Here is an 11,419-nt window from a genome sequence, read left to right as displayed (position 1 = left end):
GTGGGGGGGGCCTGGAATAAAAAGAATTCCTGAAGCAATAAAAATAGACCTTTCGGATATGGATTGAATTCTCTGATTTGCTAGTATCTAGATGTTATGGATTCCAGCTTTGTTTCCCTCCCCCCCATTCATATTTGAAATCCTACCCCTTAATGTGGTGGTATTTAGAAGTAGGGCCTTTGAGAAGTGATTGGGTTTAGAGATCATGAAGGTAGAGCCTCATCATATGATCAGTGTCCTTACAAGAAGAGAAAAAAAATAGATCTCTCTCTCTCTCTCTCTCTCTGCCAGGCACAGTGAGAAAATGGCCATTTTCAAACCAGAAAAAAGGCTCTGCCCAGAACTCTACCATCTGGTCTTCTGATCTCAGACTTTCCAGCATCCAGAACTGTGAAAAATTAATTTCTGTTATTTAAACTCCCAGTCTAGTGAATTGAATTGTGTTAAAGCTGGCTGAAGTGACTAAGACTCTCGATAATTACTCTACAGGAAAGAGTTCATTTTTAAGCAGAGCATTTGTGTATAAACCATAGAGGTGGTGAAGATGGAGAGGACTGCTAATACAGGACTTTGAGAACAGAGAACAAATAGAACAAATAAGATGATGGCTCAAGAACATGTAGCAACGCACAATATTATTTTGGGGAAACACACACAAAGAGATCTATTGATATGTTCACTTGTTTTCTCAGGACAAAATGATCAGCCAAGTACAGTTAATTAACAGTGAAAAATAATTAAAAATAAATACCGGTTGAAAACTGTCAACACAACAGAGAAAAATAAGTACAAAAGCAAATCCACAAAACAATAGAAATTGGCAACTGCTTTAACCGGCAGAAGCAAAGATTAATTCAAGTAGTGATAATAATTAATAGAAGCCCCAGATTCAAGGATTGTTGGCCAAAGATTGCTTTAGGAATACGGATGACAGAACCTAGGGTAGTCTGACAGTGACATTGTGTGTTGTCATTTATAAAGGGAAAGCATTTGCATGTGTTATATAGTTACCAGGGCTGAATTTAATTTAGTAAATTTAATTACTAAACCTTAATCATGCTTCTGATAATATAGACCAAAAGAGAGGGAGAGAGAGAGAGAGGGGAGAGAGAGGGAGAGAGATATCTCCTAGTGGGGTGAGCACAGTGGGTCAACATGAGCATGCTTTTCTTCCATGGATTCTTGGTAATCTTGTGCTTCTTCCATAGAAATGGAAGTATAGATTATAGAATAATCTGTGTAGGTTGCTCTATAGTTCTGAATTAAAGAACAGCAGAAATGTTATCAATCTGTTTATTCTGTAACCATTATTGCTTTCTGAGTTTTGCAGGCAAGTTAGTCATTTCAGAGACATAATATTATAGGAAAGCAGGTAAACTGTTAACTTGACTGTTTAAATCTCTGAATTTAGGTCTCTCTGTCCCTACAAACTCAGTATTAATATTTTCCCCTGTCTTTCTCATTTCCTTTGACCTTCAAGGCACAGTTATTTCAAAATATCATGGGGTTAACTGGATCACTGTATGATAAGAAACCTCTCTGGATGCCCTGGGCTAGTTCTTGCTAGGACAGCTAACTCCATATTTATTCTAATGTCAACTTAGGGCAGGTTTCTTATTCTGATCTTAATCTTTCAGCCAGTAGAATATTAGCGGTAAAGTATTAATAGTTTTGAAATGAGGAAACTATTTTTGTGTGAAATAAGGTCCTGGTAAAACTTCATGCTTAAGGGAGGATAGATTTGCTAGTACAAAGCCAACGGGTGCATCCGAGTTAACCTGGGAGGCACCTCCTATGAAGACAGAGGCTCTCACATGTGCAGTTTTCTGTTTCTGTCTCAAATTTTCCCATTTTTAAAAAGTTTATTTATTTACTAAGCAAGAGAGAGAGAGGGAGGGGGAGAGAGAGAGAGAGAGAGAGAGAGAGAGAGAGAGAACATGAATGGGTAAGGAGAAGAGGCAGAGAGAAGGAGAGCAAATCCCAAGCAGGCTATGCACTGTTAGCCCTGATGTGGGGCTTGAACTTACAAACCATGAGATCATGACCTGAGCTGAAATCAAGATTTGGATGCTTAACTGACTGAGCAACCCAGGCACTGCTCAAATTTTCCCAATTTTATGTGGATATTCAGCAATATATAAACAAAGATTTTAAAAAATAAGTCATGCATGAATTTAGAAAAGAAATTTTTATTTGATTCTCTAATACACACACACACATACGTGCACACACACACACACATACACACACACTATGTATTTATATTCAGTTTGTCATTAATTCAACCAGCTCTGCCATTCTTTTTCCATTTTCCAAGTCCATCAGTCATTCCCTTTTCCAAAGATTGGCAATTAAAGATTTTTAAAATGCTGTTTTAATTTCAACTATTTTACTGTGGATTGCAGATAAGTTTTCCAAGATCAACCTATTTCCCTCTCCACCCCAAATCCATATCTTATGCAAGCCTGAAGGAGAAAATGCTAGACATTTCTGTGAGCATAAGGAACATGCTGTGGTTTAGTCCTTAACAGGTCAACAAGTGAGGAAATTACTGTAAATATTGAGTGTTAAGTTTTTTTTTAACTTTCACCCTGTCTAGCCTAATAAAATAAAAACTTGGGCTACTATCCACTTCTTTTGTTTTATTTGTTTTTCCAAGACAGTTCACACAGGCATCTTCCCCTTCCTCTCTCTACCATGTACCATTCTTATTCCAAGAACCATTGTAAACTACTCAGATTTTTTTGGAACCATTAAATTCTCAGAGTTTAATAGATGAACAAGAAACACTTTCCCTCATACTCAGATTTCACGTAGCACAAGGAGACAGGGAAGAAGTAAAAGTGTTTTATTTTTTTTTAATGTTTTATTTATTTCTAAGAGAGAGAGAGACAGCGTGAGCAGGGGAGGGCCAGAGAGAGGGAGTCACAGACTGAAACAGGCTCCAGGCTCTGAGCTGGCAGTCAGCACAGAGCCCGACGTGGGGCTCGAACCCACGAACCGCGAGATCATGACCTAAGCGAAAGTCGGACGCTTACCCGACTAAGCCACCCAGGCGCCCCTAAGTAAAAGTGTTTTTAAAAGACTGGTTTTATGATGTAGAGAGAAGATTAAAGTACGGCTTCAGATTTCAAAAGAGAGAACACTCCAGAGGATCCCCAGAGAAAATTGCTAGTGGAGATTTTCCGAATCAGCATGTATGTTTATTTCAGTACCACCATCGTCAACATCATTATTTTGAGAAGAGACAGTTCAAATTGCATTACATTTAGAGGCTACTATCACCCCCTGCAGACATGGTGTTAAAGACCAGTTTAGGGGCGCCAGGGCGGCTCAGTAGGTTGAGTGTCCGACTTCAGCTCAGGTCATGATCTCATGGTTCGTGAGTTCAAGCCTCGCATTGGGCTCTGGGCTGACAGCCCAAAGCCTGGAACCTGCTTCAGATTCTGTGTCTCCATCTCTCTCATCCCCTCCCCTGCTCGTGCTCTGCTTCTCTCTCTCCCTCAAAAATAAATAAACATTTAAAAAAAAACAGTTTAAAGACCAGTTTAGTTAACACCTGATATAATTCAGTTCAATAAATCCAGTCAACTTATCTTGTAAATATTTTATACAGAAATATCAGCCATTTATATAAATGCAGGACTCTTGTTCCATCTGAAGAATTTTAGTTCCTTTAGTTTAAGAAGAGCAGCAAACATGGAGCCACAAAGTAAGCTAACCCTGTCAAATCACTTCTTCCATTGCTATTGTGAGTGCTCGCTACATAGGAAAGTCATGTGGATGAATTCATTGTTTTTGCAAATGTTTTTCTTACAAATCAAGATTATCAGGAAAATACCAAGAAGTAGTTTTCCTGGGTCAAAAGAAAACAATACATGTTTGGTGCCACGGAGGAGCACAACCTTGTGTATTTAATTACTTTTGTCTAATTTTGCCCTTTGGTGTGATCTGTTCCCTGACTGCACCACGGTAGAGCATGCTTTGAGGTTGTAGACAAATTAAATCAACGGTTTGGATTACATGTGTCCCAAAGAATGTGGTTTTCCAGGTCTGAGCCATCTAGCAATCCCCTACTCTCCTTTCACTTTGGCATTTTGACAGTCCTAGCCAATTTCTGAGGTGGATATTTTATTTTGTACCTTGCTCACAGCAGCTTTTATAAAGAGTTGCAGAACTGCCTGTACAAAGTACACCTTTGATGTTTGCAAGAGGTTGGTGCATTTCTCGATGATTGTGCAAACATTCATATTTATGCCCACAGGTAAACACACTGCTGTCTTCTTGGAAAACAGAGAAGTACAAAGAATGTTTATGTGCGGGCCAGTCATTCCAAGTATCTTTTGTCGGTTTAGACACACCTGGGTTACCATCCCCCTTCTTATTGGCCGAGAAAGTTGCCCCACCTGATTTGTAAGTTTACCTGTCCTAGTCAATGTGTGTGCGTGTGAGTGTGTGTGTGTGTGTTGGGGGGGGGGGGGTTGCTCAGCCAGCCCGCACTGGATTTAATCTAGCTAGAAGTAGCCAGGCAGCTCTTTGAAAAACCACTGGGCTCTGAGTTCATTGCTACAGGAAAATTGTTCTCTGCTGAGGCACAGAGAAATCTGCTTCAGAACAACCCTACAGGCTCAAGCGTTTAGTGGGAGAAAACCTGACCCGGAGGATCATGGCTACTTACGCCCTGCAAATCGCTGGACTGGTGCTCGGTGGCGTTGGCATGGTGGGCACGCTGGCCGTCACCATCATGCCTCAGTGGAGAGTGTCTGCCTTCATTGGGAGCAACATTGTGGTTTTCGAAAACTTCTGGGAAGGACTGTGGATGAATTGCGTGAGGCAAGCCAACATCAGGATGCAGTGCAAAGTCTATGACTCCCTGCTGGCTCTCTCTCCGGACCTGCAGGCATCCAGGGGGCTGATGTGTGCCGCTTCCGTGCTGTCCTTCCTGGCTTTCATGACTGCCGTCCTGGGCATGAAGTGCACCAGGTGCACCGGGGACGACGAGAAGGCGAAGGGTCATATCTTGCTAACGGCTGGAATCATCTTCATTGTCACGGGTCTCCTAGTGCTCATCCCTGTGAGCTGGGTTGCCAGTTCCATCATCAGAGAGTTCTACAACCCGATAGTGGAGACTGCCCAAAAACACGAGCTTGGAGAGGCTCTCTACATAGGCTGGACCACGGCGCTGGTGCTGATTGCTGGAGGGGCACTGTTGTGCTGTGTTTCTTGTGCCAGTGAGAAGAGTGGCAGCTACAGATACTCCGTACCCTCCCATCACACAACCCAAAAGAGCTATCACATGGACAAGAAGTCACCGAGCGTGTACTCCAGAAGTCAGTATGTGTAGTATTGTGTCTAGTTTTTAACTTTACTGATAAAGCCATGCCAGTGACTAAAATGCCCATGGTTCTCTAAGAATGGAACCCAAAGGAACATTGATTTGCCACTCTTAACTGCCTAACATTTATTATAGTAACTGTGCATTGGTTATGTATGCTTCTATAAGCTATTTCAGCAGAAAGAAATATTACACACCACGCTTTGATTGTTCAGGGAAGCATAGTATTGTTTTCTAAAATGATTCACGCATCTTTGCCTTTCACCAGTTACTTCAAAATGACATTGTTAAAGACTGTATTGTTGTACAAGCGTGATTTCTCTATGACACAGCATTATGTACGTAGATCAGCATGACGTTTGTATCTCACATAAAGAGAGACAGGCTTATACGGTTCTGTTTTAAATGAAATACTGATTCAATACACTGAATAAATAGAACTCAGCTGTTGCTTTTGAAGGGAATCAGGGATACGCTTGAAGAAGGTTAATATTAATTGTGTAAAAACAGCTTAGTGATTAATGAGCTTGATTCCTAACGAAGGTTAAAATGGAGGTTTTAATCAGCAGCGTAAAGGAAGCTAAATGGCTTTATGATATCCTGTTTTTCAGCCTAGAAGTTAGAAATCCTAACCCCTTTATCCTATGTCCCCAGAGGCCTTTCTTTTCTTGTATATTAAATGAATATATTTTAAAAGGCAGATATTTTGTCAAGGAGCTTTGCATTCACACTGCTTTTCCAGGGCTATCCTGAGAAGAAAGATAAAACTATAGTCCAAGAAACATTAAAAACTTCTCGAAAGGGAATTTTGTTTTTCCCCTGAGGCTTTTATGGTTGGAGGAGGATGCTTTTTGACAGGAAATCATATATGTATGTGAATCTTTTAATACCTATTTGAATATAGACTTTGGGCATTTGTCAATATAAATAACAGGATAGGAAAATAATATGCCTTGGTTTTTAGTTGCTTACCCCAAAAACAAACCAAGTTGTCCTTTGTGAACATCTGCTCCAACATCTGCTCCTAAGGTATCTGTAGATGGCCAGGTTTAAATTGTCATTTAAACTGTCATTTCAATCCCATCAAAGATAAATTATTTACTTGTTCTATTTTTTTATTCAGTCTTTCTGAGGTATAGAAATGTTCTATCTTTGTATTTCCCCCAAATTGGGTCCAACTGATAATTCAATTTGAAAGTTTGTATCCATATTGTTCTAACTTAAAAGACTATATATATATATATATATATCTGCTTTGTGTCCTTTATATTAATAAATTGTACTTTTTATATAAATTTGATACTCTTTCATTAGTCTTCATTTTTTTCAATTTATTTGTTTTAAAATCCTAATATTTTCAACTCTTTAATTTTATTTTTTACTAATTTTTTAATGTTTATTTATTTTTGAGAGGCAGTGAGAGAGAGATGGAGTGTAAGCTGGGGAGGGGCAGAGAGAAAGGGAGACACAGAATCTCAAACACGCTCCAGGCTCTGAGCTGTCAACACAGAGCCTGACGTGGGTTTCAAACTCATGAACAGTGAGATCCTGACCTGAGCCCAAGTCGGACGCCCAGCGGACTGAGCCACCCAGGTGCCCCTCAACTCTTCAATTATAAAAAGAGGCCACATTTTAAAGATAAAGGTAGATTTAGCATTAATTTTTGAGAATATAAAATACTATGTGTTATTTAACAACATTATCCCTTATAACCATTGGATTCATACACTAATATTTGATGCAGACAATATACTTGTAATTTATTAAGATAGTGTTATAGGTTCTAACAAATTGATATACTGTAAATATTATGTATGTTTAAGCCATTTCTATTAAACCATTATTGAGCCATTTTTGTAGAAACTTTTCATAGCTAAATAAATTTCTACATCTGAGAAATAGCATTAATTAATACTAGTGACTAATGTTTTAGGGACGCAAACTATATGTGAGGATCTCTACTGTTTTATATAAATTATATCAATAAATATCATGCGATTGATATAATTAGTTCGATGCACAGATGAGGACACCTGAGAATAGTTCACTGATTACCCAGCAGAGTCAGGAGAAAGAATAAGGACCATGTGACTTCACAGCTCATTCTCTTTTTCTTCAGGGAAAGTAGATTCTACTGAAAGCTAGAAGATAAACTGAAAGATTTCTACGGGGATTGAAGTTTATCAATGGATCATTGTATGTGAAGATGACATGTTTACCTAGTATTAGTTGAGAAGATTTTTAGTGTTTTTTTTTTTTTTTTCTGGGGTTGGCGATTTTGCAATAGCTAAGTGCTAATTTATCCTAGGCGTGCTTGGCCCTTTGGGTCAGACCATTGATGAGAGCAAAAATCAGGGAAAACTGAGTGCCTTGGAGAAGTAACCCAAACTTCTAAACACCAGTCTTCACCAAACGCTCTTTCTACCTCGAAACCTCTGCTGAATGTGCCAGACTCCATTTTTATTTTCCTCTTCTTTCTTCTAGAACAGAATTATAACACTGCTAACTTTTCTAATGGCGCCACCTCTTGAAATCTTTCCCCAGCATTCCATGTTTGCTGTCATCTCCTCTTTCTTACCTGGTTGAGAAAGCCCTCTAGACTCATGTCACAGCCTGCACGATCTTCTTGCCCAGCCCCCTCCACGTTTTTATCTCTGTTCTTCCTAAAATGCACCTCACCCCCTATCATCCTTGTAGAAATGCTCCGCTACCATACGGTAGGTCCAAATGCCTTAGTGGGTGATCACTGCCAGGGAATCTGTCTTACAATCTTCATGGCAAACTTTATCACACAGGAACATACTGGTGTTTAACCAGTATGATAATAATTATAAAGTCAATGTTCAGAAACCACAATAATTCACATGCCAAAGGGCTTCTTTAATATTGTGAAAAAGAAGCCTTGGAATTAGGAAATGACTCATAGCAAGTTGTGTGCAAAGGGACATTTTATAATGTAGTTTTATGGAGAAACAAAATGAAATACTAAAGAACACAGGGGACGTGGCTTGATACCCTTGCCTTAGAGCTGTTTTCCCCTCTCTTTCTTACTGTGCCACCTGCTGCCCCTTCGACTGATTCTGTATTCCAAATGACTCCCTCCTACACTGTAAGAAGCAGTTTTTAGGCTGCATTATGCTAAGTTTCAGAGATACAGAGATGTTTTTGTTTTCAAGGAATCTGTGATCTCATAGTAAGAGACAAGAGCAAGAAAAGTAGCCTTCACTCCATGCCCACCACATGCTTGGTGCTTTTTTTTCCTTTACCATATCAGTTCTCTAAGAATTCTGTAAATTACATATGAGATCATGAGAACACCATGTCTCAAAGTGATGCTGTATATAATGCACCCTGAAATAAACAAATAAATAAATTAATTAAATTTATATAAATAAATAGAAATAAATAGATGTATATATTATATATTAATAAACAAATACATAAATTTATAAGTATGTATATGTAATAATAAATAATTAACATAATAATAAACTTATGTATATATTCTATGTGTGTATTAATAAATAAATTTATTAATATGCACATAATAAATAATTCATATAACAAATATGTAAACATGTAAATAATGTATTAAAATGTATTAACATATAAAATATATAATTTTTGGAATATAAATATATAGACTATAAAATATTTAAGATTTTAAAGATATTGAATATTTTTAATTTAAAAATAGAAAATATTTTAAAATATCAAAATAAATATATTTATTTATTTATAAATATTTATATATACAATATGTATACCTTAAATCAAGAGCCTGTGTTCTCCCGGCAATATTGTCTGTCCAAAGGCATCCCTCCCAGACCAAACTCTGTGAACAGTACGTGTGACGTCACCACGTCATCTCCTAGGTCCCTGTGCCTCCCTGGTCACAGCAGTCTTTTCCCGTGACCCCCAGGGTGGCCCTTGTCACGGTGATTGCGACACTTTTCCTCCCTCCTGTCTCCTGTCTCCAACTCTACATGATTTGCGGCTTCCTAGTTCCTGGCATTAATCATTACCCTCCCCCCCCCCCCGTGGAATGCACTGTCTTTTCCTAGATTCCTGTCATAGGACTTGCATTTAATCCCTCCCAGAGCTACGTGGACCCTGCCCCTGCAGCCCTTCTTTCCAGCTCTCAGCCTGCACCCCTGTGTGCCAAGCAGAGCGGCGGCGGCGGGAACCCAGCCAACGGGCAGGGCCCAGGGCTCCGCCCGTTTAGGAGGAAAGAGCAGGGCCGTATTCAGCTCTGAGAATAACGAGAAGCGAGGGTCCCTGGCGCAGAGGTCCGAGGCCAGGCCTAAGGCTCTGAGCTGGGGGCAGGGGGGCACCGGGGGACCTGGGGGTTCTACCTGCCTCACACGCAGTCCTGGACAAGGGAGACTTCGGCACCCCTGTGTACTCACAGGGGGATAGTCTCAGAGGCCAGAAGACTCACGCAGAGGCTGGGCTCCTCCTTACTTTGGGGTGTCCGAGGGTGAGGATCCCAAGGGCTGGGTGCCCAGAGGAGACTTCCCAGGGCCCCAGCAGGGAGACGGCAACTTTCAGGTCACTGGGTCCCCAGGCGACGGTGAGGGTGGCTGCCACCCTAAGGTGCACTGTGGCTGATGACAGAAACTTAACTTCCACAAGGAAAAGAGATCCCAAAATCACATACAGGATTGAACAGCCAGAAAAAGGAAGTGCAGGCTGAATGCTCCTAACTGGCAGGCAGACCTTTGAGCAAATGGATCTGCTGGGAAAGACAGAACTTCTTACACAAATAAACCAATAAGAGACTAAAGCAGATCGAATTGCAGGATTAAAAGGCTTCTTTTACTGGGGCGCCTGGGTGGCTGAGTCGATGGAGCCACCGACTTTCACTCTGGTTATGATTTCTCAGTTATGGGCTTGTGAGTTTGAGCCCCGCATAGGGCTCGTTGCTGTCAGTGCAGAGCCTGCTCCAGATCCTCTGTCTCCCTCTCTCTCTGTCCCTCCCCTGCTTGTGCTCTCCCTCTCTCAAAACTAAACATTAACTTTTTCAAAGTCTCCTTGTTACTACAATAACATGGTTCCACATTTTAAAAGTCTACAGGGAACTGAGAGCTGAGGAGAGTCGGTGCTGAGGTAAGAACTGCATGTTTGGAAAACCAAGTAGACATAACACAGAGCAAACAAGAAATGATGCAATCCATGAGGAAAAGAACAGAGGCCTTGGAGAACCAATTCAAGGACCTAAGGGGCAAATTCGGAGAAAAATAAAGACCAGATGGAAGGAGGGGTGGTCCCTGAAAAGGAAAAATCAGTATTTAAAATGAAAGGCTTAGGACACCTGGGTGGCTCAGTAGGTTAAGCATGGGACTTTTACTCAGGTCATGATCTCACAGTTCTTGAGTTCAAGCACCATGTCAGGCTCTGTGCTGACAGCTCAGAGCCTGGAGCCTGCTTCAGATTCTGTTTTTCTCTCTTTTTGCCCCTCCCCTGCTCACGCTGTCTCTCTCTCTCTCTCTCTCAAAAATAAATAAACATTAAATTCTTTTTTAAAAAATGAAAGGCTCAAACTTGCAGATAGAAAGGGCTCATTGAGGTCCTGGGAAAACTCAAAAGAGTCTGTAGTTAAATGCTTTAAGTGACATCAAAACAAAACAAAGCAATACAACAGCAATAGCAAGAAACCCAACTATGCAAGCTTGTACCAATCATGAGAAATTACTTAAGAGTAAGCAAAAATTTCATACTTGCATCCAATTTTTTAAAGTTTATTTATTTATTTTAGGAGAGAGAGAGAGAGACAGAGAGACAGAGATAGAGAATGAGAGGGAGAGGGGAAGAGAGAGAGGGAGACAGAGAATCCCAAGCCAACTCTGTGCTGTCAGCCCAGAGCCCCAAGCAGGGCTCAAATTCATGAACCCACCAACCTTGAATCAAGACCTGAGCCAGAATCAAGAATCAGGGGCTTAACCAATGGAGCCATCCAGAGGCCCCGGATCAAATATTTCTATCACAAACCTAGAAGCTAGAAGATGGTGGATTGCTAAGTAAAGACAGTGGGAGAGCAAATCCCCAACCTAAGGGTTTACTCCCAGGAAAAACTGCATTCCC

The 11,419-nt window shown here is 40.5% G+C and overlaps 1 protein-coding gene across 1 annotated transcript; it reads left to right on the top strand.

Annotated features, from left to right (window-relative positions):
* Positions 1–4,490: 4,490 nt before the first annotated feature.
* CLDN8 (claudin 8) lies at positions 4,491–6,619 on the top strand. The gene has a single exon (XM_039219394.1). It carries the CDS (start codon positions 4,667–4,669, stop codon positions 5,342–5,344), a length of 678 nt encoding a protein of 225 aa, XP_039075325.1. The 5' UTR covers positions 4,491–4,666; the 3' UTR covers positions 5,345–6,619.
* The last annotated feature ends 4,800 nt before the right edge of the window (positions 6,620–11,419 follow it).

Source organism: Hyaena hyaena, unplaced genomic scaffold, assembly GCF_003009895.1.
Source record: "Hyaena hyaena isolate Hyena2069 unplaced genomic scaffold, ASM300989v1 scaffold_813, whole genome shotgun sequence".
NCBI classification, from domain to species: Eukaryota; Metazoa; Chordata; class Mammalia; order Carnivora; family Hyaenidae; genus Hyaena; species Hyaena hyaena.
Note: the sequence above shows the minus strand (reverse complement) of the source record. Positions and strands in the feature narration are given on the sequence as shown.

Excerpts from the sequence above, each read along its gene's own strand:
- CLDN8 (XM_039219394.1), top strand. The coding sequence starts at position 4,667 with ATGGCTACTTACGCCCTGCAAATCGCTGGACTGGTGCTCGGTGGCGTT.